Here is an 18,552-nt window from a genome sequence, read left to right on the forward strand (position 1 = left end):
GCGTCAGTTGTCCTTTCAGGCCAAATACAGACATCAAAGTGTAACAAAGGCTTGTCTGTTCCAAGGCTTTATGAAAAATCAATGTGTTTGGCAAAAATAAGATTGAAATTATAAGCATTGTACTTTAGTTATGCTGTTGGTACACAGAAGCAGTGAGGGTGATGTTATTAACGTTAAGTCGGAGAGCAGTAGTAAGGGATGGATCAATTGTGCCAGTGGTACAGTTAATGCTGCCACAAACATGTACACATCTTGAATAGGTACATTTCTGCAGTGACTACAACAAGTATCTATGGAATATGCATATTTAGACCAATGTGCATATTTGCTTGAGTGTTAGGAGTGAGGCAGTAATCGTTTGCATCCCATCCGCTGTAATAGTTGACTTTTGAAACCAGTTTTGAATTCTGGGAGACAGGAAGCTTGGTGGTGTGGAATTCCAGTAGGGAAATCCTGGAAGGTACTAGGACTTAGGACTGCAACATGGGGGTAGGGTGGGAAGGTTTGAGTGAGACCAGTAGGTTATAGTTAGGTGATCTGGATTTTGAGTAGGTGTGAACAAGATAGGATGTCAGAGAGGCAGATACAGGCCACACCGTTTACAGTTGCAGATTGAGTTGAAGGAAAATCTGGCGACATTTGGTATCCCATTTACTGTTTTTTCGTACTTATGAAGTCCATCTGCTCTAGTTCACCTCTGGTGGTGGTAAAAATACCCATTCAAGGCATTGTAAACCAAATTAGTATTCAAGCAGTTTGCAAAATCACTTTTGTTTGGCACATTCCAAAATGAGAGGAGTGTTGTACAATTATGCATCCTTTGGATTCTAGATTAACTTGCAAAGTAGCCGAAATGAGTCCTCCGTTTTTGTTTTTCTGCATCATGACTGAACTTTTTCAAAACATCCTGTGCTGTCTTAAATGTTACAAAGAAGGCTTTCCTTTTGTAGCAGAGCTGCTATATCAGTGACAGCATTTCTGCATGCCGTAGATGCTTTCCAAATATGTTGGAGATCTTTTCTGCATCAGGCAGCTCAGATGTTACTCTCCAGGATGTGATCATGTTTCTGCTTGATACACATCAGCCATATCTACCTGTTTTGAAGAGGTTGAGACATGCGCAGTCTGACTGGTGCATGACATATTCATAGTACTGAGAAGTGTCATTTTAGCTATTCTCTGTTTCTGTAAAGCCTGGGTGTGGTCAGTGTATGAAGATTGTCAAGCATTGTCCCTTTTGGGCCTCTCTGTACCCTTTAGTCCTTACTAATGTTGGCACAATTATGTAAATACTCCTTCTGCAGTCCTTGGATGTATTATTCTTATTTTTACCTTTTTAAATGTCGATTCAGGAGGTGCAGTGAGAATTGGCCTTCTGCAGATATTTTGTACTCTTTCATACAAAGGCTTTGTAAATGTTCACAACATTTTGACCTGTTTCCTCTGCCAGACTGAAAAGGGCAATTTGTAATCCGTGCCTACAACACAACACACCTTTTTTTCTTTAGGTATCTTGGGACTTACCAAGAACATAGAGGGGCTTCAAGCCTGCTGATTGCTTACCATTGTCAAGCTTTCCTTGTCACTCTCATATTCTTGTTTCTTCTTTGTCTCACAGCTTGTCAATCTTGTGTTTTATTTCACCCATGGAGCGTTGCCTTTTTACAATCTTTGATAGTCAGGCATTGCGTCTTCCAGTGCTTGCTTCTCAAACTCTACATTGATCTTTTTGTGGAAAAACTCCATTAGAGTGTGTGCGTTTTAAGCTCTTTCATGTACGTCTTTCTCCCTGACAGTGATGCCCTCTTACCTGGCTGCTTCTCCCTGCTCCCTGCCTCTTTCATCTGCCTCTTACTGTAATCTGTATGCTTCTTCCCGTTGTTTCCCCACCTACGCCCTCTGTGTTGCTTTCCCCTAACCTCCTCGTTGCTTTTGCACCCGCATATCTCCTACTGCTTTTGCATCACCTCCAGCCACCCCCTATTTCTCTTGCATCTCCTACTGTGGCTTCAGTGTTTCTACTCACCCACCCTCCCATTGTTGCTTCGCCTTTTGCTCCCCACCTTCTCCCAAGTTGCTTTGCGGTTCCCTCCACCTTTTCCTGTGTACTTTTACTCCCCTGCCCGCTTAATAAAAACACTATTGTGCTTTTTCTTTTCTTTTCAGTTGCCAGTCAAACTCATATCTGTAACTGAAAAGAATAAAATAATTGCCTGTGTCATTTTGTAGACGTGTGGTGCGTGAGCACCAACAAAAAGACACATTTTTAACTTTAGCCATGCTGCACAGCATCGCGAATGCTGTGCAGTGTGAATAAAAACCATTGGCAAAGCCAGTAGGTTACAAAAACACAACTTATTGGCTTTTCAAATGCTTTTTTCAAAGTGAGATTGATATATTCACATCTCCTCGAGATCTAGCAGTCATTTCTAGCTTGATTCTCTACTACCTGTAGGAAGGGTTGTAGACACAGTTGATTGACTGCTTACAAGCTTTATTCTTTTTCTGTTTGTTTTTGAAAAGTGAGTTTACTAAATGCCATCTTGAATTCTCGCTGGTTTTGAACTTCAGCATAGAATCCGGACTAATGGGCCAGTACATTAAACTCTTATTGATCATAGTGATTGGTGCCTGATTCATAATTAGTAGCTCTTGGCATCTTTTGTCCACCGTCTAATTGTTGACCCTTTGTTGGATAGAGTTTTACTTGAACCTGTATACATTTGCATCCTTCCCTGACATGTTCAAGGACTGTTTTTAAACTTTGCCTTTATTACATTTCCCTTCTACATTTGTGTTCTAGTTCCCCTTGAGTCTAATAAAGACCACGACCTCTTGTCGGAGCTTCTATTGCTGCCTTCCTCCGAGACGAAGAGTAGGCCTGCCTTTACTGAACACTTCGGCGCTTCCGGCGACCTACCTGGTATGAAGCAAGTTTTCCTTTTAAGGCTAAACATTTCTGATATTATTATTATGTTTCAATGACCTTTATTCTTTCGAGTAGGTTCAAAAGGCAAATATAGATGCTTTCAAGCACCCACGGCCTTATTATGAGTTCAGTTTTAATACTGAATGGGCCGTAAACCAAAATTACCAACTCTGTGTGAATTGCAACTATTAGGAACTACGGTGTTTCACTTGTAGATCACGGGTGCTGAAAGCTGCAGAATTCTCCAGGTGAAATACCGGCTTAACCCCTTAGCTGGTGACCGACCCCGCCTCCCAAAGGTGCTGAGCCCTTTTTTGCTACTTGGGATAGTTCACGCTTAAGTCTCCATATCTTTTTTCGCACGTAAACTATCCATGCAAAATTTGCGTCCTTTTTTACAACATCCTCGGGATTCTAAAGGTTCCCAGGGTTTGTTGACTCCCCTGGTGGGGACCGAGAAATTAGCCATAACACAGCTAAAAGTTGGGTTTTTGGGGACAAATGGGAAAAAGTGCTGCAGAAGAAAGCATCTGTTTTTTCCCTCTGCAAATGTTTTGCAGTGCTAAAATCGCCATCTTCCCAGCTTTCAGGAACAGGCAGACTAGAATCAGAAAACCAAATTGTTCAACATTTGTGGCATTTTCTTGGGCATACCCCATTTTTCCTATTTTTTGTTCTTTCATCCTCCTTCCAGTAAGGGACAGAATTGGGTGTCAAATCAATGGTGGATCCTGGAAAGCTATACGTTTCTGAAAAGTAGTTACACTTTTGAATTCAGCAAGGGGCCATTTTTGTAGATCCTTCAAGGTTTTCCTATAGAAAGAAACAGTTGAAATAAGAAAATACTGAAATTTGAGTTGGAAAAAAAACCCAGCCATTTCTGGCTACTTTTTCTTCTGTAACTTTTTCTAACTATAGCAGATTTTTAAAGCAGTATACTGTTATGTCTGCAGGACCCTTCTGGTTGCAGGGATATATAGGGCCTGTAGGTTCATCACGAACCCAAGGTACCCAGAATCAATAAATGAACTTCACCTTGCAATGGGTTTTCACTGTATACCTCGGTATACAGCAATTCATTTGGTAAAATGTAAAGAGTGAAAAATAGGTATCAAGGAAACCTTTGTATTTCCCAAATGGGCACAAGATATGGAGTTTAGAAACCGTGGTTATTTGCACATGTTGGAATTCGGGGTTACCCATAATACCATGTGAATTACAGGGCATTTCTCAAAATTACTTTTCTTACACACTGTCTTACATTTGGAAGGCACAAATGTAGAGAACGACAATTGGTAATAAAAATGTGTTCTTCTATTCTGTGTTCCCCCATATCTCCTGTTTAAAATGGTACCTCACTTTTGTGGGTAGGCCTAGTGCCCGCAAGAGAAAACACCCCATAATGCAACATGGACACATCACATTTTTACACTGAAAATGGATGCGTTTTTTGCAAAGTGCCTAGCTCTGGATTTTGGCCTCGAGCTCAGCCGGCACTTGGGGAAACCTAGCAAACCTGTACATTTGTAAAAACTAGACACCTAGGGGAATCTGGGATGGGGTGACTTGTGGGGCTATGACTAGGCTCTGTCATCCAGAATCCTTTGCAAACCTCAAAGTTTGGAGAGGAAAACACACTTTTTCCTCACATTTTGGTGATGGAAAGTTCTGGAATCTGAGGGGAGCCTCAAACTTCCTTCCACTCAGCATGCTCCAAGTCTCCCGATAAAAATGGTACTGCACTTGTGTGGGTAGGCCTAGTGCCCGCAACAGGGATAGACCCAAAACGTATTGTGGCGATAATGATAACTAAGGAGAGTTTACTAATTAGTCAAACCCAGACATTTCTGGAAATTAGACATCAAGGGGAGTCCAGGGAGGTATCGCTTGTGTGGATTCCCCAGAGTTTTCTTTTTTTACCCAGAATACCCTGCAAAGGTAAAGCGTTGAATAAAAACACAATTTTTAAATTGCATTTCTGTGTCGTAAACTAGAGCAGTCTGCAGGGATCCAGAAACTTCTTACCACCTAGTGTTCCCCCAACTTGTCCCAATAAAAAGGCTACCCCACTGGAGTGCCTGGGCCTAGTGCCCATGACAGAAATGGATAACACAAGGGTCAATGATAGTACTAGCATGAGGGCTAATGTTGACCCTCGGGTGATCCATCCCTGACGCGGGCACTAGGCAAAGGCACACAAGTTGGGTAGCGTTTTCTTATCAAGACACGTGGAGAAAATCTAGGTGGTAGGAATTTTGTGGATTCCTGTAGTTTACATGACAAGAATGCAAGGAAAAATTGTGTTTTTATTTAATGTTTCACCTTTACAGGGTATTCTGGGTTAGAAAACTTTGGGGAATTCACACAAGCCACACCTTCATGTACTCCCCTGGGGGGTCTAGTTTTCAGAAATTTCTGGGTTTGGTAGGTTTCCCTATATGACTGCTGTGCCCAGGACCAAAAATGCACTTACCCGCCTTACAAAACCCCAGGTTGTTTTGTGATTGATAATTTAGATGTCTCCACAATACGTTTTGGGCCCTTCCCTGTCGCTTCCACTTGCCCACCCACACAAGTGAGGTAGCGCTTTTCTTGGGAGACTTAGGGGAATGCTGGGTGGTGGGAAATTTGTGACTGTCTGCAGATTCTACAACTTTCCCTCATGGAAACGGAAGGAAAATGTGATGTTTAAGCAAAGTTTGTGATTTGTAGGGTAGTCTGGGTGAAGAAAAACTGGTGAGAGCCAGGCAAGCCCTCCACCTTTGGACTCCCCTGGTTACAAGAATGTTAAAGTTAATCCACTGTCCACTCAGGTTGGTTTTAGCACCTCCAGAAATTCTGGTATCAAAGCATAAATACTTATCAAAGTATCTGAATATTGAAACCAAGCCATAAAGCCTCTTCACGGCACCAACCTCATAATGGTCCATTCACGCACAACACTTACATACCGCGGGCCACGGGCCCAATCCAACCGATCATTGCACTCACATCAACTTACCACCACCAGACAAGGGCCCATCACATTCATTAACGCCCCCAGCACCTTGAGACCCTCACGGGTGAGTAGTGCGCTTTACAAATTCCTGATTGGTTGATACACCATAGGACAGTATAAGTTTGACTACATTTTATCACCTGTCAAGTAACTGCCCCCTTCTTCCTGAACATTACCGAACCCATGCGTGAAGAACCTTTTCTAATGGCTCCTTTGACAGCCACATGAGGCTCAGGAACACATGTCTTCCATGTGTCGTTAGCACACTCACTGTGCTAAATCCAACTTCTTCCAGTTTGTGGATGCAAGCAGGGGGTGTCTGAAGATGCCCTATGAGGCCCATTCATCAACCTGAATGAGCTTATCTACCTTTGAAACTAAGGCAGACATGTTGGGGAATTTTTGCGAAGTTCCCTAAAGAGAACATCATGACCTAAGAAGAAGGGTAGTGTTTAGCACACAGAGTAGTCCTTGAGAACGTAGCATATATCTCAGCCACCGTTATGTGTAGTGCTGTGACGTAATGCACTTATCATACAGCAAATCTAACATTTACTAAGTTCCGATGGAGGATGAACAGGACAAGCAAGTCAAATACTAACCCAGAAGTGTCATAGTAATTCAGTTTGAGCGCAACACCAATGGGTTTGAATCTGTAAGTGTAGATGGTGTATCTGTACTATCTGCCTTCTGCAATATCCCAGGGAAAGTACACATGCCGTGAGTTTTTCTTACCTGTTTATGTCTGTCCTCATTAGAATCCTGACTAACCCTGTATAATTGCCATGTGAACCTATACTAATGGCTTCCATCCCTAGGTACTTGAAGCTCAAGAAAACATGTCTTTAATGCACCATCAGTGCTTTAAGTGTGCTAACTTCTTCCAGTTTGTGGATGCAATTTGGGGGTTTTCTGAGTATGCCTTGCGAGGCCCATTCCTCAAACTGAGCAAGCATATCTACAGTTGAAACTAAGGCAGACATGATGATAAATAATATTCTAAAGTAAGGTCTTTAAAGTAAAAAGCCAGACAAATATCCTGTGGGACTCATTCACCAACACTTCTATTTTTGATTTGAAAGTGAAGCTACAAATTGAGTTTTCACACTTCAAACAAGTAGAAATGTTGGTGAATATGTCTCACTTGACATTTGTTTGACTTATTGCACCTACTCTGGTTCTCGTTGGCAATCTGGGTGGACTTTGTGTGGCATACATAAGTTTCCTAACAAGCACTTCAAAATTCAGTCACACCTTTAACATTTTGCCGCACAGGGTACTCCGTGACAATGCGACATGTATTATGTTCACTAGTATGTGCAGTGTGGGGACTATAATGCATGTTAATCATCGAACAGAACACCTGCCACATTCTGATGGCGAATAAAGGTTTTGAGTAGGTCATAAGGAAGTCCATGTTTTTATGAAGTCTATGAATTAGAATTCTGTGGCTCTTTGCCTAAAGAAGTGTTGGCCATGGACATTGGGTATCCATGCACAGCCATTGAAAGGTTTACCCAACCTCCACCTCAGTCAATTTCCCAGAAGTTTGCTTTAGTATGCTACAACATAAAGCAAGTAGGAGAACCCAGGATCGGCACTGGGGACAGTAATGACTTTCCTGCTTCTTTCCCTGCTTCGAGCACACTATACATCAACAACATGGTAGATACTTTTTGGGTGTTTTAGTAATGCAACCAGCGAAATGTTGCTCCTGCAGCCTTACCACATCCTCCAGAACATATGAAGTGTAGGCTGCTGCTTCTGTTGCAGCAGTGAGGCTTTCAATCACAGACAACTGAAAGTCAAAGAAAGACATGAGTCTTTCTGTGGTTGTCTGATGATAAACAACATACACATTGTATGTTGCCATCTGGATCAGGTGGATGAACAGTTTCTTGTACCAAGTGCGAGTTTTATGACTTGCATTGTATGGTTGAAGAACCTGGTCGCTCTAGTCCACTCTCCCCATGTACTTATTGTAATCGGTTATACAGGTGGGCTTGTGGACTTCGGCCATCTGACCCCAAACCGTAATGGGGAAGTGCTCTCATCATGAATTGTAGTGGGCACGTACACGTCATGCCTATCCCAGAACTTGACTGCAGGCAGTTAGTTGGAATGCAACTCAGTACTCTGGGATTTCTGGAGCGCACTTGCAAAAGAGCTCATGCGGGAATCCTTTGTGGTGACAACGAACTGTACCGCAGGCCACAGTGCCAGCTTTGTAAAGCTCACTGAACAGCTCTACTACTGTATAGAAATTGTCCACATAAAGGTTACAACCTTTGTACAAGAGTGGCTAGATAAGGTTCCATACAATCTTTCCTGTGATTCTCTAGTGTGGGAGGGCAACCTACAGGGTTTAGTGTGGAGTCCTTCCATGTAAACACTCTCAAGCTGTACACATAGCCAATAGAGCTCTCGTGCAGCATGAACAGCTTTATGCCATAGTGAGTGCTTTTGCTCACAATGTACTGCCTGAACAGCCCGTTGTGCAGGATCAAGGAATCATCAGCTGCTATATTCTTTCCATGGGTATGAATCGCTGGAAACCTGACAGACAAATGTTCCACAACAGGCCACATTTTGAACAAGCTGTCATGGTCTTAATGCGGCAATGCAGCAGAAGTGTCATTGAAATGCAGCATGCGCTGCAATATCCAAAAATGATCTATGCTCATATGTGGTGTGAAGATGGGGGGTTACCTAAACCGTGTCCAGTTCGACTGCAAGTTGGGTCTCTGCACTAACCCCACTTTGAGCATAAGGCCAAAAAATATTTTCACCTCTGCCTGTGAAGTGGGAGTCCACTGGCATGCCCTAGAACAGGGCCATAGAGTGCCTCCATGCTTCCTCGGAAATTGTTTGGCACACAAATTTGTTTGCTGCACAATTAGCTGAAGGAAATCAATATCCAAAAAGAGATGGACGTAGTCAATTGGAAAAGTTGGCTGTATCGACTTTCCATCCAGTGTCACCAGTAAGAGGTGGAATTTGCTGACTTTACTAATCCACTCAGCTATTCACATAAAATACAGATCTGTTCTTTGCAGCAGGCATATAAACCTTCTGCCACTAGAAAAAAGTCTGATCTCTTTCTCTAGCAGGAACATAAGTTATCTTGACATTTTTATTGCTGCCTGAAAGCTATATAGGCCTGGAAAATATATATCTATATAGATATGTATAGATGTATATCTCTTATAGAGATAGCTCTCTCTCTCTCTCTAGATATAGATATATATATATATATATATGTATGTATACACACACACACACACACACACACACCCACCCTCCCCCCCCTTCCCCCCTCTTAGGGAGTCTCCCTGGGTCATGAGGACTGACCCCGCATTTGATTTTGCACCTTTTTTAAATATTTCTTTTATCCACCGGGGGGGGGGGATGGATATCCCATCCCTTCCCTAGGGCAAAATCATTCCTTAAAGAAAAAAAGATAATGCCTTAAACGGGGGCCGACACCTCCCCCCACACACCAGATCCCTGGGCACTGTGCTGCGATCCACATTCAAGAAACCATGCCAGAAAGGCATTGATGGAAAGGGGAGACTCTCCCCCTTTCCATTGATGCCTCCCTGGCGTCTGGGGAGGCCTTTTTGGCCTTTTCTCCCCCCCACCAGAGTGGGGAGAGGATGCTTACCTGATCCTCCGGTGGGGAAACCTGTGATATCAGCCCGCCTTGTGGCACGGTGACAGGACAGATGGGCGGGACAGGGGGCTGAAGGGAGATGCAGAAGGTATTCCCCATCTCTCGAGGGATTTTTTAGCAAAGCACCTCAGGATTTTTTACAGCCCTCCCTGGTGTCGGCCAACTGTCATGACCCGCACCAGGGAGAGGTGTGCGTGTGATGGCCATTGGCCGTCACACTCATTGAAGAGGTTAAAAAGGATTTACCTGGAGAATCTGGCCCAGTTACCGATTTCTACTGCTAATTCCTTGGAGATCAATTCACCAAATCATCAAGGGTAGTGGAAGGGACATCACATGCCCTTTGCTCTCCACTTTCACTTGGACACACATACACACTAATTCAAACTTACACTCTCACAGAAATACACTTTTACCCACAAGCATGCACATAACATACACTTAAAAGCATTTTTTACTTACCTCAGCTGCCATGGAAGGGCCTATTCCAGCTACCTATACTCCATTTGTATTACACTAATAGTGAGTAGCATATTACTCACTATTAGTGAAATACAAAATGAACAGAAAACACATAGAGTGGAGCCTCCACTGACATCCATAAGGACAAGCTGATATGTGTTCTTGACAATGAATTTGCCACCTCTAAGGCCAGGGGCCCCAAAGGCAATGGCAGGGATCGCAAAGGGCGAACAAGGGGTAGCAACTGCGCCCCTAAATGATGTCCCTGGGTAATTCCCCAATGTTCTGCGGGTTCAACTCCGAATCCCTGTTCAACAGCAGGAGTTCTGTTAGCTCTGAAGATGCAAAGTTAACTTCGTAGGTGCAAAATTAACATACCGAATCCGGGGCATTGGTAGCGGGTCCCACAGGCCACAATTACAAATGGGCTGGATGGGGGTGAGGTGTTTTTCACCCCCAATAAATACCATTACCCCAGCATGAGGTATTTACTGGGTGTGATAAATACTTCCTGTTCCATGTTTTCAAATTGATAATGAGGGATAAAATTTTTGGAGGACCTTTCACCGGGTAAACTTCAACAGAGTTGACCTCTGAACCTTTTTTGAGGTGGTGGAGGGAATACAGCAGTGTTATCATTATAATGCAACTCAGAATTGTTATACTGTGCAAACCACTGCTTCACAGGATTCATAATGTAACCTCTAGATCAGTGGTTCCCAACCTGTGGTCCGGGGACCCCTAGGGGTCTGCGATTGTTTAGAAAAATTTCAAAATATTAACTAATATTGACAAATTAGGTCTCATGCTTCCAGTAATGACTCAGTTGGGGTCCCCGGATTCCAATGATGATTCAGTGGGGGTCCCTGAGTTCCATTAATGATAAAGTGGGGGGGTCCACAGAAGTCAAAGGGTTGGGAACCACTGCCCTAGATTGTAATCTGTACCATAGTGGTAAAGGAAAACTTTTTCTGACTATGCACCCTCAGGACATTGATGCAATACAGCATAAATGTATATAGTCATCAGAGACTTATGAGCACATACAGCAAGTCCCCTATCACTTCCCAAGTTTTCTTTTTCTGGAAGTTACGCCCTGAACCGCTTTTCCAGGCAAGATCTGTAGGGCCCTTAAAGTCCTTAGTCAAGTAAGAAGTCTACATAGTTCACATAGTCCAGCAAAATACCCTACTGCTTTCCAAAATTCTAACTGTGCCTGCAATACAATGGTAAACGCTCTTCATTGCCATATTTAGTCATAACCTGTGGTACCAACCCAACCCTACTCAACCCTACCCTGCAGATTCACCTGTCCTACTTGCCCAGGTTTGCTTGGCCACCAATAAGAGCAACGTTATTGTACCATTTTTCACCCCACCTCATTTTGCCTCTGGTATACACCTGAGTAACACTCAGCACCACAGACATGATCCTATGATTTGAAACATATGCATCCTTGAACTGTATGGATGCTTGTGTGCACGCTGCGTAGCAGATGTTGCATGTACACATGCTACTTTTTTGTTGAGGGTACCTCTGGAGGGTCAGTGGTATATGCGGCTGAGGCTCTAGTGGATTACATTTTGTATTGGCATATTTTGGTGTGCCCGGAGGCTTGGGGAGAAAGCCATGACAGCAGATGTTGGTTGTACTGCTCTTCCCCCACCCCATATCATTTATGTGATTCTTTCAATGGGCCAGACGGAGGAGTGTTGTTGCTGTTAAGTACAGAGACAGACGGTGCCTCTAAAGTGATAGAGTTTACTCCTGCCTCTTCGTGGCCCATTGTCTTTGAGAGAGAATAGCCTCTCCAATGCAACATTTTTTTTTTTTTTTTTAAATATTTTTTTTATTGAGTTTATATATAGCAACAGCATAAAACCCCAACTCCAACAGGTCGCGGAGGGGACTCGTAAAACAGGCATCATATCAGACAATTGCACATAACATAGCGAAGTCTCTTGGCTGAAGTACACATATATGGAACCAAGACAGCGCATTAGACAAGTGTATATTACCTCGTATCATTATCGTCCCCTCCCCAAGACCCCATCCATTTCCCCCACGCCCTATCATGCTTATGGGGACAGCCCCTTGCTTCGCACACAAGCTTTTCTTGTTGAGCGCACCAGTCCACTCCCTTGCGCCACTTCCCCACTGCTGGGGCCGTCTCTGATTTCCAGCCTGCAGCAATGTCTCTCTTAGCCACTAAGCAGGCTGTTCCGATGAATGTCCGATCTGCTCTGTTTGAACCCACCCCGTCAAGGACCCCTAGATGGACGTGTATTAGGGGAGACATCAAGCTCTTCATGCAACACCCCCGCAATCTTGGCCACCACTGCTTGCCAGTAGGATTCAATGTGCGGACAAGTCCACACCATATGAAAGAAGTCTGAGGCTGCGCAGCGTGGACAGTCAGCCTGGGGCTGGAGGCCCATTCTATAGAGTCTCGCAGGGGAGAGGTATGCGGCATGGCGATAATAAGTTTGTACGACCCGAAGTCGGGAGGTCATGGTCAACGTCCGGGGGGCCATCAGAGCGTCTCTCCAGTAGTCATCGGACCCACCCAGCGCTCCCATCGCTCACGGAGTACATCTAAGGGCCTCTGTGTGGGTTGTCAATGTGTGATATATGCACGACACTCCTCCTTTGCCCAGGCGACCCATCAGTGTCTTGGCCTCAAAAGGGCTAAACTCGGGAAGGACCATCCCAGCCTGAACGTGTACGTGTAGTGCGTGGTGGAGTTGCAGATATTTATGGAATTGGGAGGGGGCCATGGAGAACTGCTGCTGAAGCTCCTGGAATGATCGCATGTGAGTACCAGCCCAGACCTCTCCAAGCAGCGATATTGCAGTAAGGTCCCATTTATGGAACCCCTCTAGTGCTGAGATGTCTTTAAGCCACTTGCCCTGCCACAGAGGGGTCAGCTGTGTGAGATGACATTGCCACCCCGTCGCCGTCTAAGGCAACAGCTTTTAAATGGAGCATTCTATCTTGGCTTTGTGCTCTTGTTATGAGTTGCTTCTGAGAGTAGACTCCACCAGGCTCCTCCCACCTTTTTTGCTCAGGGCAGTAACAAAGGTCATTTACTGAACCAGTTTGTGAGGAAATCACAAAAGTGCAGAACTGACCAAAACTGGTCACAGAACTGAACTGCTGAATTACACAAGTGTCTGCAACTTGAGTATAAAGATGGGACTGTACTTCCAGTCAGGCTGCCAAAACTTCCTGATCAGAAGCCTGAGTTCTTACATCAGGGATGACTAGGAGATTCCTTTGAGCTTCAGGGTTAGGGTAGTGATCACTAACTCCTCTTGTCAAGTTCGGGACCAGTAAGCTGGGGTAGAGTTGACTAAACTGCCAGGAAAGGCTGCTGGCAACCTATTTTGAGGGAGAGATCTAACAGACTTTGCCATGGGATGGAGGGGGTCATTGGAAGTGCCTGTACATGAAGAAGATGCTGCTCAGAAGTCAAGGCTGCTAGGAGCTTAGGGGAAACAATACCACTGCCTCAACACAGGTAGGCACCCACACTAAAATACTGCAAGGTCCAGAGGACAAGATGCATCGACACTTGTGGTTGAGGGTGTCCTAGAAATTGACAGGAAGTGCATTCCATTGCGATCTAGTAGCACCAAGAACTACTGAAGCTCTAGAAAGACCAAGCTTCAAATTCCACGAGAAGGGTAAGATTGTCAGAAGAAGCGCCATTGCTGCGACTCTGTTTGTTTCAGAGGGGAGTTTTGACATTGAACCTGAGAAAGACCCAAGTGAGTGGATAAATTCCCATGACCAAGTTCTGCGACCTCCAGCGCCCCTCCATCTGACTTGTGCTGGCACTGTTATAACTGGCCTGAGGTTGGGGGTGCCAGCACTCCTTACATGAATGTATCCGTTTTGCTGAGCCAAAGCAGGAGCTTCTCTGGTTCAGTAAACCTTCAGTAACAGGCCAGCTCCTCATGAAAGCAATGCAGTTTGGCATTGCCTGCGCATACAGTTTTCATATACTCTCCGCCAAAGACCAAAATGTACTGTGGCATTCCGCCTTAGATGGATGAGAATAATGCACCTGTTTGGAAGAAGCAACAAGATTGTGAGCAACCTGCAAGATTCACGCCTAATAGGCCCCATTGAAATTTCTCCCGTAGGGTCAAAGACCAATACATATTTCCATATGAGATTTTCCCTAGATCATGGAAAGTAACGTTTCCTGTTAGTACTCTTAACAAAAGTCTTGAGTACTTTCCATTCAAATATTTTCAATAATATACATAGTATTTAAGTCATTGTATTTAGCTAAGCTCCACTACTGTCTTGTGATGTAATTTGAGTGTTGGGTTGCTAACCTCTCACTGCTTCCCTGAATTAGATTTGGACTGCTAAACGTTAACGTCCTGAGAGTCAAGGGCAAAAGGGGTGTTCTTGTGAATCAATTTTGGATCAAACAATATGATTTGGCTTGAGAACATGGGTGGTACACTGCTCTGTTTTACGCGACTTGATCCCATTAACCTCCTGATTGCAAAGGTACTCCAGAAAAAGATCCTACATACATAAATATATATGCCTAAGGTCTCATTACGAGGTCTGTTTGCGTGTCAGTTTTCCGTTTTTTTTTATTCCCAGAAATGTTCTGTTTCCTTTTCGCAAATTAAATGCGTCCTGAGGAGAAAATAAACAGAACAGCTATTTTTGCCGCTAAACGTGTAATCCCTATCACACTTTCTCCTGTTTAGTGTTAATCTCGAAACTTGTAAGGAGAGCTCGAGTACCTTCTCTGCAAATGAAATAAAGTTCAAGTACGCAAGTACTTGGTAGGACCTAGTGTGGTTTGTGAAATTGAATCTTTCCAGTGTGAAGGGGTAGTCTGAATTTGGGGAAATATACATTTAGTTTTGTTGCCATTTTTTTTTCTTTTTTACAGGTAGACCAGCTTTTGAGGTAGGGCTACCATTTTTTGCAGTGTTTTAGTAATATTAAAAAGCTGAAAATGCACATTTCCTAGTTACTCCGCTTAAGATCATACTTTAATTTTCACTGTTGTCAGTTGTAAAGTCTTCTCTGTGGAATTATCAGCATAGTGTGACTAATAAGAGGTGATCAGCCTTGGAGTATATCAAGACGCAAACTTGCGCCTTTTAACCAAATATGGTGCCATCTTTGCATGGGTTTTTTTCTTTTTAGGTTTGTGCACGTCCTCATGCCTAAGAGAAACTGCAACCTTAGTGCTTTGTTTCATATATATATTTATGTATTTATTACCTAGTGCTGGTCGTCACTAGGTAGTTATAGTGAGGACCATTTTTTCCATAGATGGAGCTATTTTTGTTTCGCCAATAACTCTTGATGAATCTCTGACATTTTCAAAACTTATACTTTGGTCAGTTTAGCTGTTGTCATGAAAGTTTCAGGGTGATCCGTGAAGCAGGGGCCAAAAGAAACAGGTGGTGGGGGGGGTCCCAAAACACTTTTTTCTCATTCTTTATCTATGGGGATTTTGCATTCTTTAGCCCAAAACGCTGAACAGAATTATACCCAATTTGGCACAAAGCTAGATTCTGTTCCACGGATTACACTTTTTGTGATTTGGAGTAAATCGGTTCAGTAGTTTCTGAGATAATAGAGTTTAAAGAATATAGAGATCTAGTGCCCCTGGATTTAGATTCTGGGGGAAAGCAAGGCCCTGATTGGTTAGCCGCAACCTGACAAAAAAGTTGCGGCTACCATTTTGTTTCTCGCATCGGCCCGGGGGGTTTGAGAAGATGAGTGAAAAATTACATGTTGGGTCAGGATACAGGCATCCTAACCCCATTGGACACATTTTTTTTTTCATCTGATCTGCAGGTCCGTGAATCCACAGATCCTGGATTTGTGAGTCCGGGGCTGGAATTGCGAAAACTGGGGGAAAAAAAACACCCACTACGTCCAAACTCATGTTGCGCATGGGCAGCTTGGGTTTGGGTGTATGCATGAGGGTTGGCTGCCTAGATTAACATTTGTGCCTGGTAAAAGCTGTAGAAATTCACTGAAAAACCCAGGGTTACAGGGACGTTGTAGTTAGGTTCTGAATTTACTTGCACAAAACCTGAGAAATTCAGCAGTAATATTTAGTTATTTCAGGTAACTATAACTCGCGCCCTAAAATAACTATAACTCGTGGCCTTGCCATGCACTGCTAATTACCCCAGATATTACAACTCTTATGACAACTTCTATAGCGTCATAAATGTAAATTAAACATTAGCAGTCAAATTATTGAAGAATGAACTGTGCATGGGGGGCCGCGGGTTACAGCTACTTGAAATAACTCTAACTGCTGAATTTCTAAGGTTTTGTGCGATTAATTCAGAACCCAACTATAACGTCCCTGTAACCTTTGTTTTTTTAGTGACTATATATTATTTTCTCTCTCTCTCTCTCTTTGTGAGTGTATATATATATATATATATATATATACACACACACTTCACAAGCTCATTGTACTCTGTCCCGTCTTAAAAAAAAAAAAAAGAACAATTACTTGAGTGGAATTCTGGAACCCTTCACCTTCCCCCATGGAAGCATCCTTCCTGCAAGTGTGTGCCATTCATAGACCTTTCATTCCCAAACACCACACCAATCCCTTACTTTTTCCACTTATCAGCCAGCACACATTCATTGGGTGCTCTGGTGCATCCCCTTTCATGTTGTACTGGTATTCCTCACCGAGAAAGGGACATTTATTATGTTTTGTTTCTAATTGCTTATGAAGAACTTGCCTCCACCTTCCATGCAGGCTGTATTTGACGACCTTCAAGCAGTGCATCAAATTAGGCATACAATTGTAAAGCAACTCATTCACTGAAAAGTCTGCAAGTCCTACTTGGAGAAATAGCATTTGATGAGTTTCTGTGTTTTAGTTGAGGTTGCTGAAAAACAATTCTTTTGATGTTAGCGAAAAAACAATTTGTTGGATAGGGTCTGAAATGTTTAGCAGAATGGAATTTGTTCCACATGGGTTTGTTACAATGTGGAATGATCTGATTAATGATTCCTAAGAGTAGAGAGTTACCTCCTTAGCTTTGGGGGTCTTCTAGTACCTTGACAGATCATGGGGATTTCGAAGCACCCACATTTGTGAGTACCTCTTGCAAGAAATTGCAAGGCTTAAGGTCCTCTCAACAAACTGTTTTTTCATATTAGACATTGCAATAAAGATCCCTCTCAGGCATGGTTTTATCTTAAAATTCCACTGAAGGTGATCAGAACATTCTCTTGTTGTTTAGCCAAATGTTGCAGTTGATTGACCTTTCTCCGACTCTTTCACGTTTAAGGATGGGCCTTCAAACCTCCTAGTTTCCCTTAACTATATATCTATTCTGGAGGTAATCGAGATCAGTGCTTTGGTACCGTACATTTAAAAAAACACCCATCTTATCCTTGATTTGCTGAAGGTGCATTTCAGATGGGTATATAGCAGTGTTTTTATTTTTTAGTTTGGTAAATATTGATTAATGGTACCTTTTTCAAGACTTCCTATGACCACTGCCAAAAAACACACTGGCCATAACAAGAGGCAGGAAGATGACAAGAGGATGAAATCGGTTCTAAGTTCTTAACCAATAACTTCAGAGGCAGGTTTAGAATCTGGAACAAAATGCCATCAGTCTGCAATGTGTTCTACTGTTGTGTAGGTAAATAAGTTTTAAAAAAAAACTGCTTTTCAGGCACAAAGGAAGTGAGTAATGACCACTAAAAGCTGGACTTCCCATGGAAGAGACTGGTTTCTGAAGTTTATGCAAAATGACACTTGAGTAAGAAGAAAGGTCCTAATAGTCTACTTTGCAGAAGCGCGGCCCAAATCAAATTAATGTACTCTCTGTTATACATGGAATGCAATAGAGGAAAGGGGGCTATGACCTAAATATCCTCTAGTTACAGTAATTCTAGAAACCACTCTAAATCATTGCTGCAGTCGGCAGGGACAAATATATTTTAATCTATGATAAACCCCCAATTTAAGTAACTAACAACAGCTTCACAGGTGCAGAACAATACTAGTTCTATAGTGCAAAGTTTGATATTCAGATACAGGTTTACAATATGTAGAAAAGATAATACAGCACTGTCTGAATACTTCAATAGGCCTAAAGTTAGCCATTGGGTCACTGATTTGTTTTTTTTTTTTCCTCTGGTATCCTGCGGAGTGAAGCAGTAATCACTGAGAATTGATAAAGACGAGTGCCAGTTGCAGAAAATAATATGCTTCAGTACATTATGCAAAAAGAGCAGAAACTTACAGTACTGGGCCCTTAGGTTGTGCTCGTTTAACTGTTGGGCCTGACTTTGTCATTTCCTTCTTAGAAATGCTTGAAGATGGAATTGAGTTTGTCATTAGACCTCCTTAAGTTTGTTCTTGTGTGAAAGAGGTTTTTGCTGCAGTTTGTTAAAGTGTAGGGCACAGTGAAGTTGAAGTTAGGACCCTGCAAGCAAGGCAGGTCTCTCCACCAT

General features: G+C 43.0%; 1 protein-coding gene across 36 annotated transcripts in view; it reads left to right on the forward strand.

The window, feature by feature from the left end:
- Nucleotides 1-18,552, forward strand: part of MAP4 (microtubule associated protein 4) — a 1,914,856-nt gene that overhangs the window by 948,367 nt on the left and 947,937 nt on the right. For 34 of the 36 annotated variants that reach the window (XM_069210826.1, XM_069210834.1, XM_069210837.1 and 31 more), the window contains one exon: nucleotides 2,804-2,923. The exons of the other annotated variants lie outside the window; for them this stretch is intronic. In XM_069210826.1, the coding sequence (XP_069066927.1) occupies nucleotides 2,804-2,923 (120 nt within the window). The remainder of the gene's footprint in view (nucleotides 1-2,803; nucleotides 2,924-18,552) is intronic. 36 annotated transcript variants of the gene reach the window in all.

Source organism: Pleurodeles waltl, chromosome 10 (genome assembly GCF_031143425.1).
Source record: "Pleurodeles waltl isolate 20211129_DDA chromosome 10, aPleWal1.hap1.20221129, whole genome shotgun sequence".
Classification (NCBI taxonomy): Eukaryota; Metazoa; Chordata; class Amphibia; order Caudata; family Salamandridae; genus Pleurodeles; species Pleurodeles waltl.